At 39.1% G+C, this 21,053-nt stretch overlaps 1 protein-coding gene across 1 annotated transcript in view; it reads left to right on the forward strand.

Moving 5' to 3' along the window:
• The window catches only part of FRAS1 (Fraser extracellular matrix complex subunit 1), a 423,267-nt gene that overhangs the window by 171,663 nt on the left and 230,551 nt on the right, over positions 1 to 21,053 (forward strand). The window contains exons 5-9 of the mRNA XM_081054857.1: positions 7,652 to 7,811; positions 9,487 to 9,620; positions 16,044 to 16,127; positions 17,782 to 17,883; positions 18,228 to 18,419. Coding sequence (XP_080910983.1) covers positions 7,652 to 7,811; positions 9,487 to 9,620; positions 16,044 to 16,127; positions 17,782 to 17,883; positions 18,228 to 18,419 — 672 coding nt within the window. The remainder of the gene's footprint in view (positions 1 to 7,651; positions 7,812 to 9,486; positions 9,621 to 16,043; positions 16,128 to 17,781; positions 17,884 to 18,227; positions 18,420 to 21,053) is intronic.

The following is a 21,053-nucleotide window of genomic DNA, read 5'->3' on the forward strand; positions in this document are numbered from 1 at the left end:
TACAAAATTATAGTTGGCATTCATTAATGTTTAGCTTCTGGTGTACAATGCCATGATCAGGTATCCACAGTATCCCTGAGGTGGTCTCCCAAATGGGACACATGTCCATCGGATACCCAACAAAATCTTTACAACATTATTGAATACCTTCCCCAAATTAATTTTCAAAAAAACCCTGAGGCCATCTTGTGGTTACCAGCTGCTTCCAAATCCCTTCACCTTTCCCCTTATCCCCAACACCCCCCCACACCCATCTAACAACTCTCGGTTTTTTTTGTGTGTCCCCAAAACTGTTTCTGATTAGTTCATTCACATAGTCTTTTCTTTAGATTCCATATATAAGTGAGATCATATGGTACTTGTCTTTCTCTTTCTGACTTATTTCACTTAACATAATGTTCTCTAGATCCATCCATGTTGTTGCAAATGATAAGGTTTCTTTCTTCTTTATGGCTGCGTAATACTCCATTGTATAAATGTACCACAGCTTCTTAATCCAGTCATCTACCGATGGGCATTTCGGTTGTTTCCATATCTTGGCTATTGTGTAAAGTGCTGCAATAAACATAGGAGTGCATACAGATTTTTGAATTGGAGTTTTGGATTTCTCCGGGTAGATGCCTAGGAGTGGAATTACTGGATCATAGGGTAGTTCCATTTTCAGATTCCTGAGATACCTCCATACTGTTTTGCATGGACCACTCTTAATGACACTTATCATTACCCTCTTATGTTACATTTGTACACATGTGCAATCTTTTTATCTTGATTTAAGAGGCCTGAGAACCTTGATAATATTTTCTATATCTTTAGAGTGATCTTCTTTGCCTCTCACCTAACCTGGCACTGAGCACTGAACTTTTACTGGAGTAGGTGTTTAATAAATATTGAAGACTAGAGAACTCAAATGATGAGTAAATCTCTTCTCCAACTTATCCATGCCCTTGTCCCAAGGGCATGTTTGTCATTGACCAAGTGCCCTTGTGGCTGGGCAGTTCTAGGACCACAGATCTGTTGATGGGTTAGTTAGAAATCTGCTTGCCCTACTTTTTCTGGGAGAGTTCAAAAAGTCTTCCTTCTGCCTGCCTCCCTTGCAGGGCACCCCTTCTGCTGTAACATATCATGTGGAAAGCTCTAAACTGAGTAAGAACATATGAGGTCTGACAATTAAGTTCATGAATTAATCCTAGAAAAAGTGCTACACACCTCATTGCTGAATATCACTACAGTCATACAGTTACTTCCAAGTACTCCTCTTGGGAAGGTAGGCACTGACACCAAGTGCCTAGTCTACACTTCAAAGCAATTTTGGAACACTTTTCCTGGAATGGCCATCAGAGCTGTCATCGTGTTACCCTTGATGTCCTGAATGTGATCAAAATGTCTTCCTTTCAATATTTCCTTTATCTTTGGGTAAAGAAAGAAGTCACTGGGGGCCAGATCAGGTGAGTAGGGAGGGTGTTCCAATACAGTTATTTGTTTACTGGCTAAAAACTCCCTCACAGACAGTGCTGTGTGAGCTGGTGTGTTGTCATGATGTTGGCGAAAAGTTCAGGTTGTCTAACTTTTTCAGGCAGCCTTTTCAGTACTTCCAAATAGTAAACTTGGTTAACTGTTTGTCTAGTTGGTACAAATTCGTAATGAATAATCCCTCTGATATCAAAAAAGGTTAGCAACATTGTTTCAACAAATTCACGAACTTAATTGTCTGACATCGTTTCCATGCGTTATTTTCCCATATGTGACTTTGAAAATGTACTCCCTCAGAAAATGTTAAAATTATATTTCTGGTACTTGATATAACTGAGGAAAAGGCTGAATTTAAGGAACTGTAGTTTGAAGGAAAAAATTTCTGGTGGTCTATTTCTTCAAACAGAGATAGAAGAATGAATTTAAGTCAAGAGAAAAATCTTCCAATTTTAGTCTTAGTAAGGTTAAAATGATCACGTTCTTGTCTTCCTGTCTTTCTTTCCTCTCTTCCTTTCTTCACTTCCCCTAGATTCTTGCTAAATCCTTCTTAATATTATTCATTTTCTTGAGTAGGTTAAATGCTGATCTGGGTTTGCTCTGAGTCTCACTTTGTCACTTGCATCACACGTTTATTTCCCTCTGAAATTTTGAGCCTTTTGTGGGGGGGGGCAAGGGGGGCCCTTCAGCTTGCTTGGGAAACAGTTTCCAGAGCAGTTTCCCCTCTTGCTGAACAGCAGTAATCCTGTCTGTAGCCTCTGGCTGGCATCCCTTAGGGCAGGTTATGGAGACTTTCTTCCACTACCTGTAAAATAGCCTGGTGTTTTAAGAACTCTGGAATGGTGATCTGAAGTGAAAGCTTTCCCCTAAGGGAGAGATTTGGAAGAGGCTCTAGAATAGAGTGAGTGGGGCAGGAGGGGAATTATTGGAAATGTCCCCAGAGAATAGGGTTGAAACAAAGGAAAGTGAAGGATGGGTGGAGCTCAGGGCAGCATGAGGAAGCCTTGCTTTCAGGAAACAGCCTTGCCTGGCTAGAGGACCTCCTTTGCCTGCAGAGTAGGCAGCATCTTATACAATGAGCATTCCAGCAAGTCAAGGCAAGTCCCTAGATCGTCCCTGGAGTGAGGAAAACACTTGAGCCTTTTGGCGGACTCCAGGTTGTTTGACAGTTTCACGTAGGCTTATTACAGCCAGCATTTGCAGGACTGTTTCATCCATGACCTCCCAAAAGCTATCCCTTCAAATTAGCATTTGGATCTCTGCCCAGCCTTGCCAACCAGTCAGGGAGACAAGCCTGAAATATATTTTCCTAAAGAGTGTTGAAATGCTTTTCCCCTGTTCTTTTCCCCACAAATTAGCTTGTGAAAGGGAGGGGAAAGGACCATTAATTCCATTCTTTTCCTCTGCACTAATTTAATCCTAGTAACAGATAATGTCATGTCTGAAAAGATAATGCTTGAAGATTAGCTAAAAAAGGAAGTGGCAGGTGATAACGCCCTCATGCCTGCATGGGATTGAGGCTAAAAGAAGAACTAATTTATGTGTGTGAAGGAAGAAATGAATATTGAATTCTGCAGCCTTTTTCTTCTCAACATAGAGGATGTAATTGTAATATGCACTGAACATTGCCAGATATTTAGTATTCTCTAACTTCATACCGGAACAAATTACATGAAGAAAAATTATTTTGTTCTGTCAGTAAAGCCAGGCAAATACTTTATGACCTTATCTTTCCTTTGGACTTATGTCAACAGCCAAGCTGACTTGTTAGTTGGCTATGCAGAAGAATATATTTAAGATGTCTGCAGAATGCGCTTTTTGCTCATTGTCAAAAGCTCATGTTTTCAAAAAGTATTAATGAGGTTAAGATGACACAGCTAAAACCAGGTCTTGTGGGACCATTTCGTTTTATAGCTATTATTCCTTGATTTTACAAAGCTTTTTGCTGGTACAGTGTTTATAAAAAATAAGGCTTTTGTAAATGTGTATATAGAACACTGAATTTATATACAGAGGGTGCCAAAAATGTATACACATTTTAAGAAAGGAAAAAACTATTAAAATTGTAATACTCAATATATACCGATAACAAAAGATGAATACAAGTCGTGTTTGACATCTGCAGTTACAAGAGGTGCTCAAAGTGGTTACCATCAGTGTCCAGACCCTTCTGATTAGACTTCTGTGGCGAGCGTGTAAAGTGTTCTAACACCACAGCAGAAGCCGCAGGACTTGTTGCTGAGCGAGGCCTCCCGGACCTTCCCTTGTGCACATGACACACAGCACCGTGCATCTCAGACTTACCAAGAATGCATGCAATTGTTAGGCATGTTGGAGGTTCTGGTGCATACTCACGCCTCCATTGTCGTTGTACTTCACAACGTTTTCGCATTTCAAATATGACTTCAAAATGGACTTGTGCTCCTTGAATGACAACGATGCTTCTGCCATTTTCTTTGACTGTCCTGCCTGGTACGTGGTGATGCTAGCATTCATTTGATTGATGCCATCTTTCGAGCAAACGTCATACTACACATTGCTACCATAATTAGTTCAACTTCGAAAAGTAATTCATAGATAACATCTCTTAAAATGTGTATACATTTTTTGGCACCCCCAGTATATATCAGTATGTGCTGAACTCCTTGGTCTCTAGTCTCCCTTTGGTGAGAGAGTTGTCATGTTTTAGGAATTGGAGTAGGAGGTGAAAATGGAGGGGATTTATGTGACTTTTCCCTAGTGAAAGGTGGGAATAAATCCTTCCCTCTGTGCACTTTGGGTTACCATCTGATGCTTCTTCTGCAGCTTAGACATCAAGCTATGCAGTCTTCCTGCAGAATGTTCTTTGTTATTCCCATAATTCTTCAGTTTATTTTGAAGAGGGATTCCCCTGCTAAATTGTATTTCTCTTGAGTTAAATAATAGATTCACATCATCACAGAGTTTGAAGGTACTGAAGAGATTAACTAATACAATCCTCTCATTTTACAGATGAAAAAATTTTGATGATTGACAGATTATTATTATAATTGATTTTTGTGGCCTCTCTCTGACAGGTGGTGTGAGTACAAATGTTTAAGAAATGACAGTGTTTTCTTAGTAGTAAAAAACCCAATCTCTTCATTTTAATGAAATGAAATGCCTAGAAACAATCTTCTAATTTTTAATAGAATAAAGAAGTTCACTTCAAGTTGTTTTATATGTAGTCTTCAAATTTTACTTTACTTAATATAGTATATAAATAATTCATTAGATATTTTAAACAGTAATTTGCTCTCTGATGACAAAAATAAAAATATGTTTATTGGTGAAATTTTTGAAAATAGAAAAGTATACAAAAGCAGAGAAAAAATATCCACTAGTCATTCCAAAAATCTAAAAACCGATGTTATTGTTCTTTCAGTTTTCTGGGGTGGGTGTGGCAGTGGACATGGAGAGATAGATAGATAAATGGATAGATAGAGGTATATGATTTTACATAATTGTAATTATACCATGTATACAATTTATATCTTGCTTTTTTTATATAGCATTATGGTATAAATAATTCCCTAGCATACTTTTGGAGAACATGATTTCCTATTATTAGGCATTTAGGTAGCTTCAAGTTTTCACTAAAATATTTCCAATTTTGCCATAAAGAACAATGAGATGGAAATCCTGGTATTTAAACTTTTTTGTGTATCATTGATTATTTTCTTCAGACAACTTCTTAAAAGAGAAATTAGTAGATCAAAGCATCTAAAGATTTTGAGCATTGAAGCTGTGATATCTGTGGTCATTAGTAAATCAATTTTAAACTGTCTGTGTCTGATGATAAACCCAGTGGAAATGTCATGAATAGTACAGTCCCTGCCTTGCTGAGTTATTCCAGGTGCCTTAGTGAGGAAGACTGTGTAGGAGAATCTCACTGCGCGCTGAAGCTTCACTAACACTTATCTACTATGAATTTTAAACTCTTTTATACCTTTTATTAAATATTATCCAATTTTTATTTTAATTAATATTTCTTTGCGATTAAGGAAATTGAATATTCTATAACCTTATTGCCATTTTATCCATTGAGATTTTTTTTCTTAATTCTTGTGAGTGCTTTTATATACTATAGGTTAGTTCTAATTAATATAATTTGCAATTTTTCAATCAATTTGTCATTTGCCTTTTTATTTTGTTTATGATGTATTTTTGACAGACTTAAAATTTTAAACTCATCAGAGTCTATTGATTTTCCTCTTATAATTTCTTCCTTTGCTTTTATGCTGAGGCGTTTTCAAAGCGGAAAGGTCAATTGCCCCTATCTTTTATTAGCCAGTAGTTTATTAGCAAGTTATGGTCTTGCCCACTTGCGTGCTGTACTAAATTTGAAATTTTGTATTTAATTATGGTAGAAGTAAAAATTGATGGGAGAGGACTTGGCCTTGGTATGCTGTCTATTTCTACACTCACAGTTGGCACATAGGTGTTAAAAGAGGGAGGAAGGCCATGGACTCAGGCAGTGGAAACTGAGGAGAGAATCTAGCACCTTCTACTTGCCACCCACCCCCCATTTCACCCTTTAACAAGCTGGCTCTTTAACAAGCTACCTCATTTAATCCTTATAATAACCTAGTGAAGGGGATGTTTGTCATATCATTTCAGTTTTTTTAGGAAGCTGGATTTAGAAAGATTAAGTCACTCACCCATTGTCCCCAAAATTGGAAGGGCTGGGCTGGGATTTGAGAACATGCAAATATCCCAGGAAATCTTCTGTTATTCCCACTTGGTGGGTACTTGCTTGTGCTCCCAGTAAGTCAATCTAGAGGAAAGTAATCTTAATGAGAGTAAGGTGAGGACTTGGTTTCCAAATAATTAAATGACTGTGACTACCTATTATCATCATTGTTACAATAATAGTACGCATTGTTATTAATTCCAAAATGTCAGACTTGACGTACTTGCAACCTGGCAGCAATTTGTAGACTAAAGGGATACTGACTTGTTTAGGTAAGACAGAGTTCTTTTGTGTTTGAGAGAGATGAATGATTAGTCTGGATGCTGGTTTGTGGAGAAGCAAGAGGACTTTATGTTCTATGCTTCTCAGTGACACAATTATAATCCCTAGATTATGTTAGGTGATTGTTTACCTGGTATGTGTGACATTTTTAATAGAAGTCTATAATGATTTGTGCTGAATCAGATATTATCATATGCTCTATTTAATAGAGGCAAAGGAAAGCAGGTTCCAATATTTAAGAAAATGTGATAAGAGGAAACCTTATTCATTAAGCTAATTTTTTCCCTACATCTTGTAAAAAGGCCACTGTTATTCCATTCTGTCATTGAGAGCATAACGTATTTTGACAGCGACTTCCCTAAGCAATCAACATATTTGTAGCTTTTTTCATTCAGGATTAACCCCCCACCCCCTTAACTCAGCATCACATCTGAGAGTGGCTCATTTAGAGAGTTTTGCTACTCAGTAAATCATCAGCTAACTCCAAACATGGGTCTGTTGGATCACTGATGCACTGCTGGCTTTGGGAATGTTGTATCCCAGCCTGAAGTGGACTAGGAATATTCTCTGTGCTTAGATGGGCATCCTCACTGGGAATGAGTTGACTGCAGTTTGTGGGAGGACTGGGTGGAGCAGATGCTTCCTGCTAGCTAGGACCCCGGGACCCCGACATCACTGGAAAGGCGGGGTGTGGAGAGAGGGAGGAATAGAGGGAGAAAAAATATGAATGAACATAGGAACTAATCAGAGTAGAAAGTACAGGCAAAAAAAAAAAAGAAAAGAAAAAAGAAAGGAAGAAAAGAAAGAAACAGAATCAGAGTGAGAGCTATTGAAAACAATATCACCACGATAGAGAATGCAGTACATGTATGTCTATATGTTTTACTTTGAGCTTTATAGAATTTTTTAAATGATGGGATGGGGGTAATTTTTATTTTCTTTTTGTGCTTTTCTGAAATTTTCAAATATGAATCTTAAAGATAATGAAAAGAAAATAAAAGCCAGTTCTTAAATTGGTTTAAGACTTGGAACATTGCAAACCTTGGTCTCAATCTTGCAAACCTACAGACTTCTTCCACTTTTCCTGAGCTCCATCCTTCGTGTAAGAGGTGGGTTTCTGGTTGGCCAAGTGAAAGCCTGTATTCTAGCGGTAACCTTCTTTTTCTTGTTTTTTTTTCTCCTAACACCCAGCACGGGACAGAGTGGTCCTCCTCCCCATGTAGTGTGTGCTCCTGCACTCATGGTGAAGTCCGATGCACTCCCAAACCATGCCCACCGCTGCTGTGTGAACACCAGGAGCTGGAATTCATCCCCGAAGGAAGCTGCTGCCCTATCTGTGTGGGCCCTGGAAGTGAGTATGAGATTGTATGTTTGCCTTTGAGATTCACTTGGTGACATCCCAACTCTTCTATTTCCTATTCTGTGTGGTTCAAAGATCCCTCACCCAATTCCTTATTGGAATAAGATTTAGCCTTGCACTTGGCAGGAAGCAATGCTGCAGACAGTGAGGTTGGCACAAATCTTTAAGCTCCATTCCAAACTTGGGGTTCTGTGAGTCTCCGATTGATCTATTTTGCCTTGGCCAGATGCATCCCCCGGCATTCATAGCTCCTGAGAAGGAAAGGGAGGAGGGACAAGATCCTTTGATGTGATTCCATAAGGCCGAAGCAGTTTCTCCTTCCTCTTGGCGGAGAGAAAAACGAACAAATCACTTCTCCATGTAGAATTGCTGGCACGAATTCTGCTGGCTGGTGTTTGGGATGGCATAGCATCTTTCTCCAGGACACACAGAGCAGGAAGCAGGTATTTCATCTGTCTTTATTGCATCTTCGAGGTGGAGATGATGCCTGCCTGCAAACCCAGGTATGGTTCAGCAAGCCAGAGGCACATCCAGGCCCTTTCCTTGGAGTTCACACCTGGTCCAAGTGCCCCTTTTATTACATTTTACAGATCTATGTCCCCTTCCATTTTTATAACTAAGCATAAAATACTTCACAATGCATTATGTTCTCTCCTGGCATATAATAGCTAAAATTATTCTTTTATTTAATGGCACCTGGAAGCTACAATCTATTCTTGCCTTTTCCTTTTAAAAAGACCCCTGGTTTCTTTGTGATCCCCAGTTATTCCGTTTCTGGCAATCCTTTACCCTGGAGACCATTCCAGAGATTTAAAATGCTGAGGACATGATGAAAGTAGAATGCTCGCCTCATGCATTTCAGATGTCACCTATCAGAAAAAGACTGGCAGCTGCTTTGGGCCTAATAACCCTGCAAGTAAAAATAGTTGAACAATAGAGTTTAGAGGTTGGGTGGGAAGTGAACTGTCTGAGTTTGTGGGATCCTTTCTTACGTGTTAGGATGCTCTCTTGCTGGCCCTCCAGGAGAAAAACACATTGGAAGCATTTTTCCTGGACAGACTGGAGAGTCAACCAGGGCCAACTGCATAACTCACTGGTGCAAAATGAAAGTGCAGGGCTCCTTGTACAAGAAACAGGGTTGAGGGGGAATGTTTTTTCTTTTCTTCTGTGGTCCTTCTTAACCTGTGATGTTTTTAATTTGCTATTTAAGGTCACACTCCATCAGGCATGGGGATACTTGTTGGGTGGGTGGAAACCCCCATAGGCTCCCCAGGCCCCACCCTGCTACTTTGTACTTAGGGCACATGTACTCTGCTGGCACAGCACCCAGGTCCCCACTGTGGATGGAGGGTGTGGGTTTGGGAGCAGGAGCCTGAAAACCCATCTCAGGAAACCAAGGAGGCAGTAGGAGGTGGCCCTAAACCCCTAATACATGCTTCATTGTCTCACTGGACTTCCTTTACAAAACTCAGAGCGTTATTAAGAACTCTATCCAGTAATTGCAAAGCTTTAATCCCCAAGTATGGGGCCCCCTACTTTTCACTTGGCCCTTGACTATGGGGCCCTGTGTGACTGCACTGGCCACATCCATGCAGACAGCTCTGAGATCAGCAAGTACAACACCCCCCACCAGCCCCCAAGTAATCCTTATTTCTCTGACCTCCAGAACCATGCTCCTACGGAGGCCATGTGTTTCAGGATGGGGACGACTGGCCATTGAGTCGATGTGCCAAATGCGTGTGTAGAAATGGAGCCACTCAGTGCTTTACAGCTCAGTGTCAGCCTCTGTTTTGTAACCAGGTAAGGAAGACAGCCTCAGAATGGATCCTTCACAGACTGTTCACTTCACTGTATAGGTAATTATCCCTTCTGAGATACTATCAAGCAGGCCTGGAAGTCTAGGAACAGGAAGCAAAGGCTGTTTTTTCTTACACTTTTGGAGACCACTGCTGACACATTTCTTTTACCCTGAGAAGCCATAGACAGGTCTAATTACCAGCCATTTAGGCTAATTGTTGCATTATGAAACTGAGTCTTGAGGGTACACACAAAGAAGCCACCCTCTCCAGATGTAGATGTCCCCAAAATGTCAAACTCAACATCTGGAAACATCAGTAATATTGATCAGGTTTGTCACTGTTTGTCAATACAGAAATACAGGCTGCTTTTTGAAGATTATTCAGATACAGTATTTAATTTTTATAAGATAATGATTCAATTATCAAAGGTTTTTCTCTGGGTCAGTTTAAAATAATGGGATCTTGTTCATTTAAAGCTGATCTAATTTTCAAAACAGTAGGCTCCACACAAATTTAGAAAAGAAAATCAATTACAAATAAATGTGGTATAGATGATGGTTTATAGTTTTTTACTCTTCCAGAGGTTCCTATGGAGGTTTCTTGACAGAAAACCATGAAAGGAGTTTGCCTCCAGTTGAAAATTAGCTCATTGTTGATCTAAGGAAAAGCTGGAAGTCAACATTCAGTTGATACCGAGCAGTACTTTGTGTCAAATAAAACAAAATCAATAACATGGCATATTGGGACAATTGGGCAGTATTTTTATAGGCAGACAAAAGGCAATTAGACAAGAAATGCTAAACGCCAAAAGAAGGGAAAATGTATCGAATTGAAAGGCTAGATTGTATTGGATTCTAACCTCCCCACACTGCACCGACTGCTGCGCTCATGTCGCATCTCCCTGTTCATCACAAAGTCTCGTCCTAGCGTTAAGATTACAAATGAGATTCTTGGTGGAATTGCACGATATCTGACGTTTGGAGGACACTGTAGTGTTGGGGTATTTTCACTTAGGCATTCCAGGCTTCAGTCCCCTCATATGTGAATGCATTTTGCCACTATTACAGTACGGGAGGTGGGAGGAGGGATTGAGGGGACACCCCGTTGTGACCCTTCTGCCTTGAATCTTGGAACATTTAATCATGGACTGTGTGTTAGGGGGCTAGATATGGAAATAATTGAAAGTTCTAATTCCAAGTTTTAAAAACATCAGGTATACATTCTGGCTTCAAACACGTATAGTCTGCATTGTTTAACTTGAAAAGATATAATTTGGTACCGTACGTTAGAGCTTACATGATATGGAAGCATTCTGAAGTCTTGGATATAGATTGATTTTAACCACTCTTGTATCAGTAAGTCTATATTTTTGCCACAACATATTTTATCTAAAAGCCAACTATCAGATTATTTAGAACCATATTTTAGATTCAATATCAGTCTTAAATATTAGATGTTCTGATGATGTAAAGAGATGCTGTAGAGTTGGTGCTTTTGATGGAAACATGATCACCAACAACTACTATCACCACATTTTGGGTATTTATTATGTACCAATCATTAACTTTAAGAGCTTTATACTTCTCATAACAGCCCTGTGAGGTAAGAGTTACTATCATGCTATTTTATAGTAAATAAAACTGAGGTATAGAGGGGTTATGTAACTTGCTCAAGGTACTACAGTTAAGAAGTGTCAGTGATTCTAACCTAGGCAGTTCCATATCACAACATCAATTGACCACACCCGTCTCATGTTTTTAACCATTATGCTATATTCCCTCCCCAAATGATGTGTTTCATAGCATTTATGTATAATAATAATCACAATAACAATAGTTGCTAACATCATTGAGAACTATTGTATTTTATATGTATTAACTCATTAGGTATTAAAAAAACGCAAGTTCATCAGAAGAAATATATTTCTAGATCTTGAGCTCTAGAAAAATTTGATTTTCAATATAAGTATTTTTATTTTGAAAGGAATCTATACCCATTAAGGAAAGTTTAGAAAAGCAGAAAAGAAAATGATTATCCATATTTCCATCACTCGAAAAGATCACAATAGATTTTTTTTTGTAATTTGTTTCAATTTTTTTGTAGGCACATGTGGATATATTTGTTTACATAGTTAACACATTTTTAGAAACTGATGATAATCCCTGATGAAAGAGAACCCATTTATGTCCAAATAAGTTGTTCCCTTAATGAAGGATGTAAATATTGAAATTCCTTGCTCTCAACTTTTGTCCAGATGCCTTGTGAAAAGATCTCTCACCCATCCACATTTTTGTAGGCTTGTTAATTGGCCTGTTCAATCTGATGAGAGTTGTTCCGATGGTATTACTACCACTTTTTTTTTTATTAGTTTGATGTGTACAAAACACTGTAATAGTTAGACATTTATTATTTATACCCCTCACAAAGTGATAACCCCTATCCCCCAATCTACTACCCCCCTGACATCACATATAGCCGTTACATACCACCACTTTTTTTTTTAATACTGTAATTGTCCCTTTGCCAATATTGATTAATCTGAGGATGTTGAACTTTATCTTCAGATATATTTTTTAAAAAGATAGATTCATATGTCTTCTGAGCCACTAAGTGTTTGATAATTATTTTCTTGTTGCCTATATTCATGAAAGATAATTTTGAGGGGTCTAAAATTGGGGGCAATTATAATCTCTTTCCATCTTAATCCTATAGTCTCCTTTCCATTGCCTTCTGGAACTTAGTGCCATGGAGAACTTTGAGGTCTGTCTACTTTCTATTCTATTATATTCAGCTACTTTTACTCTGTTGGATTCTTGCAGGATGTTTCTTTATCTTTATAATTTGAACATTTTTCTGGCTGTTTCTAGGTGAGGTGTCTTTTCATATATTTTGCCTAGAAGATTGTGAAGCCCTTTAAATCTGTATTCCAGTTTTTGAAATGTTTTCTTTGGTTGTGGCTTTGAGTAATCATATCCGTTCCAATTATTCTCATTTCTCCAGAAACAGCTATGATTCTTAGATGGCTCCCTCCATACCCCCTCATTATCAATCATGTTCTGTCTCATCATTTTCCACTTTTTGTCTTTCCTCTTCATTTTGGAGAGATCCTCTTGAGTTTGTATTTACTGCCTCCAATATTGATTTTAATTTGAAAATTTCACATTAATTTTCTTTTAATTCTTCCTTATTTCTCCTATCATTAGCTCATCTATTTTTTTTATCCCAATGCTGATTCTTTCTTTATTGCATCCTGCTTCTATTTAATAAAGACTTCATTTTCTTATATCTTCCTGACGTAGTAACATGGCTTTTAAATCTTTTCTGTTAGATCTTATAGTATGTTGTATTCAGAAATCTGCAGTTTCTCTGAATTTTCAGAATGCTATTCCTTTCACTTGTTCTTTAGGGTTTTCCCCCAAGTTCCTTTCTTTCTCTTTGCTTATCCTTGATCAAAAGAAATCTATTCATAGCCACTGCTTGAAAGCTGCAAGGATAAGGGGCCTGCCCTTGGCTAATTCCCCTTGTTGGATCCTTAGCCAGATGCTAAGAAATGTGCATGTCCTCCTAGGCCCGGGGTCTGGAAGGTTTTCATGTAGTGTAGCGCTGTTGTGCTGAGATCAGATCTTTTCCTATCCCCACAGCCCAACTCTCTTACTTTCCGAATACATGAAACAAAAATTATAATCCCAGGTTTACAGCACTAGAAAGGACTCTTTCTATCTCTCTCAGTAACTGTGCTAAAAATTTACATTTAGTATGTCTTCCTCACCTCACTCCTACTTTTTATCATTCCCTCTACCTCCCCCACCACACGTATTTCCCACTTGTTTTTCTTGCCTTTTTTTTTTTCATTTTAACATTATGAACTCTGGTTTGATTTAGAAAGAAAGATATTGAAGAAGGTGAAAAGTGAGGGCTAGCCCTCTGACTGCCTCAAACAACAGTGTCCACCCACTAGAGGGATAAAGACCATGTTGTGTTCAATATAGGAAGGCAGAAAGTTGGGAAGAAATGGTGGTTCTGATTTCTATTTAGGTTTACAAAGCAAAGGAAGGCCACAGAATGTCTTATTGTTGGTGGGACTTCCTCTTGGCAATGGCAGGAAGTTGGCTGTTATACTTTTTGGAGGTGAAAGTTTCATCTTTTTCTACATCTTTAGAGGTAACATTGTGGGAAGATATTTTGTCAAGAGCTGTTAGCCATACTACACTATAAACTTGATTAAGTATTTTTTTAAGGAATATGGAAAACCATAACTAAATATATCCTAAATAGTTTGACCCAAAATTATAATGACATTAGTCATATACATATATAGTATATTTTGTATTGGACTCCTGTGATTACTGAAGGTTAGCACACTTTTTCCAGATAGTGAATATTTTTAGCTTTGTGTGCCATACTGAACTCTGCCATTGTAGCAGAAAACCAACCCTAGATAATATGTAAGTGAATGGATATGGCTGTGTTCCAATAAAGCTTAACTTACAAAAACAGGTGGTGGGCCTGATTTGGCCCACTGTCCATAGTTTCCTGGCCCCTGTATTAGACAGTACATTTGAAAGAGCAAATCTATGTAGACCAGAATGATAGGATTCAGGTGTATGATAGCAAAAAAAGTGAGCATTAAAAAGTTGTTCTCATTTCTCTGACCCACCTTACTACTCACCTTCTTACTTGCTTCTCTAATCCTGTTTATAAAGCACCAGCTGAGATGGAATCTCCATTCTGAATCATGTAGTTCTGTCATATCCTGGGATACTTTCTCTCTAAATGCTTTTCCTTTCTGCCCCTGGTGGTCTATACTTGTGGAGAAAGCTTCTGTTTCTGTCAACAAATTATATAATTAGGTATTGCCAATAAGAATCTGAAAGCTTGATTTTCCTTGTACTGATTTCTATATAAGTAATTCCTCTCTCCCCGACACTCTCTAGTTGACTCTGCTACTATACTAGGGTTTAATCCAGGTTAGTTAAGATAGATTGATAATGAACTATTTCAATTCAAGATTTATGATCATGACATTTGTTCCCTGTTTACTTAACATTGTATAAGTTCATTTGTTTACTTTAATAAAGTTACAAAGGTGTGACACCAGATATACTTTTATGTAACTTCCTCCCTGAAATTTCATTAAAGAGTTCTGGGGTCAGTAAATACTCAATGATTTCAATGCATGTCCAATTTTTACATACTCTATTAAACATCTGTGGTCATAATATTTTACGTATAGAATCATAATGCGTTAAAATAACCTATAAAACTGAGAAAAGAGTTATCAGTTGAACAGCGATTCAGGTGTTTGAAATAAATCCCTACTAGATAGTAATACACTAATCTAACTGGTTATATAATATAACTGGGTTAGAAACTACTAAAGTATGACTGGAACTTTCCATGAAAAATTAAGGTTATTTGACTCTCTTCCTCCCCTAGTATGTTGGTGTTTTGTCCTGCAGAATGAATTCCAAAGCAACCATGATAATAAAACCTCATTTTGTACTTCTCGTAAGAGAAGGAAGAGACCTGTTAGGGAGGTATTCTCCATATAAGTTCTGTGACTTTTTAGTCATTGAGACTTGGTTTATTCTAACCCTCCATCCCCTGCCTTTAATATGCCTACCTTCTCGCTCTTCAAGAGGGTTATAGTGATAAGTCAAAGTGAGAAGCTGACTCTTTGGCGTTAATGTGGAGACTTTTGCCATGAAAATGCTTCTTAGGGCAGCAGGGACAAATGGTTCAATATTCTGGGGTGGGGTAAGGGTTTTAGAGGTGAATAAGCACTGGCTTATTCCCAGATATCTAGAGGTATTGTTTTTTCATGTTAAGAACCTCCCTAATGCATATATATATATATATATATATATATATATATATATATATATGGATTCATATAAAGATGCAAAAGAATAGTGAAGTTACTTATTAAGGGTGGGATATCTTCACTTTGAATTTAGAGCTAAGTTGGCGGGAGTATAAATAAATGTTCTTAGGTGTTGGTAAGGTTGGTGCTCTGAGTTCCCGCTGCCAACCATTTATCGTTACCAAGTACTATGTGCCCTTGGGCAAGTCACACTCCCTCTAGTCTTTGCTTGTTTGTAAAGCAGTGATAAGAGCATCTACTGCATAGAATCATATAAAGCACTTACAACAGTGCCTGGCAAACACTGAGTACTATTATTATTGTTATTGTTATTTGTGCGTTTGTTCTTAGAAGAGGATGGGACTTGACGAATGTGCAGGTTTCTTAATGGTGACACTGATCTTGGAAGTGCTGATTCTTATCAAAGCACCAGGTGACTAATAGATACTGTTTATGGATGCTTTAGGCACATGATTGAGTTGGCTATAAATGAAATTTTCCTACTTTTGTGAATTTTATTGTTATCTTCTTTTAATGGATTGTTCCATTTTGGGTGTTCAGGATGAAACTTTAGTCCGAGTCCCTGGAAAATGTTGCCCACAGTGCTCTTCCCGATTGTGCTCTGCGGCCAGCCAAGTGTATGAGGTAACCTTTGATGTACTCCGTGGTAGACATACATTCTCGCACATCTGCTTTGCACTTTTCGACTACTGTACCTCCTGCCCTTGTGTCTGACTCTTTCCCAGGATTAGTAATTCAGTGCAGAAACAGCTTTTCTTTCATTCTCTAAAACGAAATCCTTTATGAAAAAATTAAACCATAGGGGATTAGAAATATAAAGGAATGTGCTGGCAAGCAGCACCTGGCTGACGAACCTTGGTGAATTGACTGTACATACATCTTGAAGGGGAAAGAAAGACAATCATTGGCTACACTTAGATGGGAGGCTCTGGGGATGTCTATCTGTTTTGGTTGGATTTTATGCACTGATATCCAGAGACAATGTCCCCTTGCCTTACACTTGGGGAGGCAAGGGGGTGGTAGGAAAAAAAGGGAAGGGAGGAGAGAAGCTGGTGGTGGTAGATTCCATAAACTCCAACGTACGAATGGGGCAGTCCCGATAACTGCCTAATAGATAGTAGGGACCAAATAGAAACCAGTTCAATAAAGAGAATGAATCAGTGAATATTCTGTCTCAGGAGTGTCCAGCTGAGGCAAAAGAAGGTTACGTTATCCAAAAGCAAAGAATGTATTAAAAATAAACCCAACTATTTCTCGTTTGCCAGCCACTCTAAGAAAGACGAAATAGAAATTGGGATTATGATTCTCAGTAGAGAATCTGGAACCGAGTATTAGGGGATGAGTGTCACAAATTCTAAATGGATACGTGAAATCTGAATAAAAATAACTAATTGGAAAAGGATTTTTGCATATACTGGATTGGTGCTGTCTGATACAATAGCTACATATGTACTAGATTAATTTCTCATGAATGAGATAGCCTGTGTCTGTTATGATGTTTTTGGCTGCAAATAACAGAAATACATACGTAACTAAAACGACAACATTTATTATCTCATATAACAGGAAGTCCAAAGACAGGGCAGTTGCAGGGTTGATCAATTCAGTTCTAAGTGATGTTATCAAAGATCTAAGCTCTTTTGATCTTTGCACCCTGCCATCCTCAACATGTGGCACTTACGTCTGCCCTATCTCCTCCTATCCCCAAGATGGCTTCCTCAGCTCTGCGCAGCTCATCCTCACACAATGCTTACTACAGGCTGGTGGAAGAAATGGGTAGGCTTTTCTTTTGTGGAGAGAAGAGTCTTTTCCTCGACCTCCATTGCTCTAGCAAACTTCCCTGAGGTCCCCTTGGTTAGAATTGGGACAATATTGTGCCCTAGCTACAAGGGAAGCTGGGAAAATGAGTATGTGTCAGGAGAGCTGGGTCTCCTGGCAAGGAAGAAAAGCTAAAGAATGATCATTGATTATCCAACAAACAGTATCTTCCTTTTCATCTCCATGTTCCAGGGCTTCTATATGCCTGGCATAGGGCAGGCCCTCGACACATCTGTGGGATGAATAGAATTGAGTGAAAATTAATCCAAAGTCTCCTTTAGACATTTATTTACTTTGTTCTTAGAGGCTGTTGCTACCTAAATGATATCATTTCTCAGGAGTACATTCAATGTGGCTCAATTAAAAATTGTAATAAAAATTCATGTGTCTTATGTACCTGTGTTTTTATTTGATATATGTGATATTTGATTTTCCACTTTTTTTCCCCTTCTTTACTCAGCACGGTGAACAGTGGAATGAAAATGCCTGTACCACATGTATGTGTGACCGGGGTGAGGTCCGGTGCCACACACAGGCCTGCCCTCCATTAAGATGTGAAAAGGTATTACGGAGTATGTAGCTTGATTTTAAAGTTTTATTCTGTGTCATTTAAGAAATGTGTTTCTTAGTCCAGTGTGTTCTTCGAGGGAATCAAAAGTTTTATGATGTCTAGAATATTAGATAAAGATATTAGATAAAAGATCTACTTCTCAGGAAAGAGGGCTGAGGTTGAGGGGAACTTGCCTCAGCTGGGTTAGGTCGGGGAAAGGAGACGCATTATTGTCGTGTTTGGTGTCCTCCTGCAGCACTGGTTTGGTGTTTGGTGTCCTCCTGCAGCACTGGTTTGGACGTTTACACGCTCTCCTAAGCAATACCCTTCACCTGCTATTCTCTCTGTTTCCTCAGGGTCAGAGAAGGGCTCGGCGTCATGGCAAATGCTGTGAGGAATGTGTGTCTCTTGCCGGAAGCTGCTCATACGGTGGGATTGTACGGTACCAGGATGAAATGTGGAAGGGTTTGGCGTGTGAGTTCTGCATGTGTGACCATGGCCAAGTGACCTGCCAGACTGCACAGTGTGCCAAAGTGGAGTGTGCCCAGGTAAGAAGCAGAGGCATTTCCACTTGCACTGGAATAGCTCTCTCCAAAGGGATAGGTGGAGAGACACCTGTTCCTTCTTGGCAGCAAAGAGGACCACCAGGTTGACTGCCCACTTTTCAAGGAATCTCCTAGCACAGAGATTCTGTGGTGTAAAGTAGATGTCACTATTTGTTCAGACTGGCTTGGAACAGCCACTTGGAGCTTTTAGCTCTCAGTGCATCTGGTCAGATTGAAAGCCCTGAGTCAGAGACATGGAAGGAAAGGACATGATATGGGACATTAGTCTATCAGTGGGCGCAGCTGGACCTCATGGCTGGTGGCCTGTCCAGCTGGCTACGGTTGTGATTCAGAGGTCTGCAGGTGCTTCGGTGGCCCAGCTTCCATTGCAGACCCCACTGACAGCATTTAAGCAGAAAAGAGAGCCAGCACCTAGGGGCTGCTCCTGTGGATCAAGAAAGACAATAAAATGTTTTTGTTTTTATTTTGTTTTTTGTTTTGAAGAGAGAGGGCGGGGGCCCTCACAAATAATTAACTCTGTTGGCCCCTGTTTACTTCTGCTGTCTGCAGAATTTCTTGAAGCGGCTAACAAAGTAGCCTCTGTTTGGACTATAGTATTTTGTAGGGAAATTGCTTACTTTTTTTTTCCTTTTTGAACTCAATTTTGACCCACTGCTAAACAAATTGCTTTTAAAGTTGTCTCCTTCTCCCCTGCTGCACCCATCCGCCCCACCAATTTCCCTCAGGGTTGTGAACTTGAGTAGATGAGGGAAATTTAGAAGATCTGAGGTACTGGATGTCTGTGAAGGCATTTTTCTTTTTAGTTTTTCTCCCCCACATCTCAGCTCCTCTTAACACTGAGCCTAAGGAGGAACAACCTTTCAAACAAGGCTGTCAATGACAGCCTATTTTTCATTTTGCCTCCTACATCTAAGTCCTGGCAGAGCTGAGACATATTTAAGTATAAAGGGTCTTGCTTCTTGCAGATTTATTTTCCCCCACACGCCTTTTCATTTTTTTCTTTCTTTATGTCAGGGGAGTGAGAATGGTTGGATGAAGATGAGAAAAACCCTAATCAGGGCCCTTTTCTTTCTCCTTCTCTCTTCAGCTGAGGCTGGGCTTCCTGGCCTCGGCAGTCTGCCCAGAGGATGCTGGGTTATTTTCCAAGGTTTTAAATTCTCTAAGATCCTTGGGTTTTGTGGAAAATGCGGGAAGAGATGATCCTAGTAGCATGGGTACTTTAGCCCCCTATTTTGTCAGGTTCGATCCAAGAGTCTCACAGAAAATCATTTGACCCGCTATCCTCCATGTCAGTGAATTTCCTAGTGCCTGCCTTGTCCTCCATGACCCCTACCTGTGGCAGCATGATCCAGGTCTTCTTCTCTGTTCTTAGGGGAAATAGGGAGCAACTACTAAAGTAAGTGGACAGGGCCTCGGTACTCCTTAAGTCACCCCATATCACTCACATCTCATCCCTTTCGAGTTCTGTCTCCCACCCCCACCCCATCTTCTCCTTTATGAATTGAGGAGTCCTAATGCCTTTAACCTGTTTCTTCAGAATGTAAATCAACTAAATTGCTTTATTGCAGATGATCTCCATGTTCACAAATTTTGTTTAAGTCACTGGCTTCTAAATGAGAAGTGAAATTTTAACCAAAATTGAATCTGACAAAAATATCCCTTAACCTTCTTTCTATGCCATACTTCTGTAAATAATGACCTTGGAAAAGCATGGTATACTTCCCAACTTCCTAACTTCTGCTTAGTTTGGAGATTCAAAGAAGAATAAGATCCACATTCTGATCTCAAGAGTTCCCAAGCTTGGGGGGAAAGTCAGATACATAAACAGAAATTATAATATGTGGTGGCCAACAATTACGGGAGTATGAATTAAATGCATTAGAAACACCTGGAGAAAATGACTACATCTGCCAAGGGGAGCGCTGAAAATATGCTACTTAGTATTTTCTTCAATTCTACCCCACTTTTTGCCTTTTCTAAAATACCAAGGTCATTAGATTTCTAACCTTGGATACCAAGGGTGGATTAGGTCTAAATGTGTGCATATCCACAAAGATGCAAAAAAGTAACCTAGAAGAAAAAGCAAAATAGTGCGGTTTCACCATTGTAATAATTATTACGCTGGTTATCAACAACAATATTCTGAATAGCATTGAAATAAGCACACAATTTTTTTCTTTAAAAAGGACAAAATGGTATGACTCTTGTCTTTGATATATCAAAACAAACCAGGCATGGAAACATAAAGAAATCAACAGTAGAGGAGCGCAATATGATGGTTTTCATTTTTCTATATTTTAAGTCATCTTTGAAGATGAATTCAGATGAAGAAGTCAAATTACCTATTTTTAAAAGGACCTAACAATCATATAGAGGCATAAAAAGGTGGGGTATTGAAACTTGTAGCAAAATGCGTGGAAGCTGGTAGGCATGTCATAAATGTGAGGTGCCTTTGACGTCTCCAGTGGAGGAAAATCCCCTCAGAAGAGTATTCCTTTTCCAGTGGGCAAGTTTGTGGAATCATAGAGTCTTTTGTCTGCTGGGTAGATGTGATTCAGTGGGGAGGGGTTAGCAGATTCCATCTGGCCTATGCCGCAGAATCCCCTTAAAAAGAAA

The sequence above is a fragment of the Rhinolophus hipposideros genome (genome assembly GCF_964194185.1).
Source record: "Rhinolophus hipposideros genome assembly, chromosome: 1".
NCBI lineage: Eukaryota > Metazoa > Chordata > Mammalia > Chiroptera > Rhinolophidae > Rhinolophus > Rhinolophus hipposideros.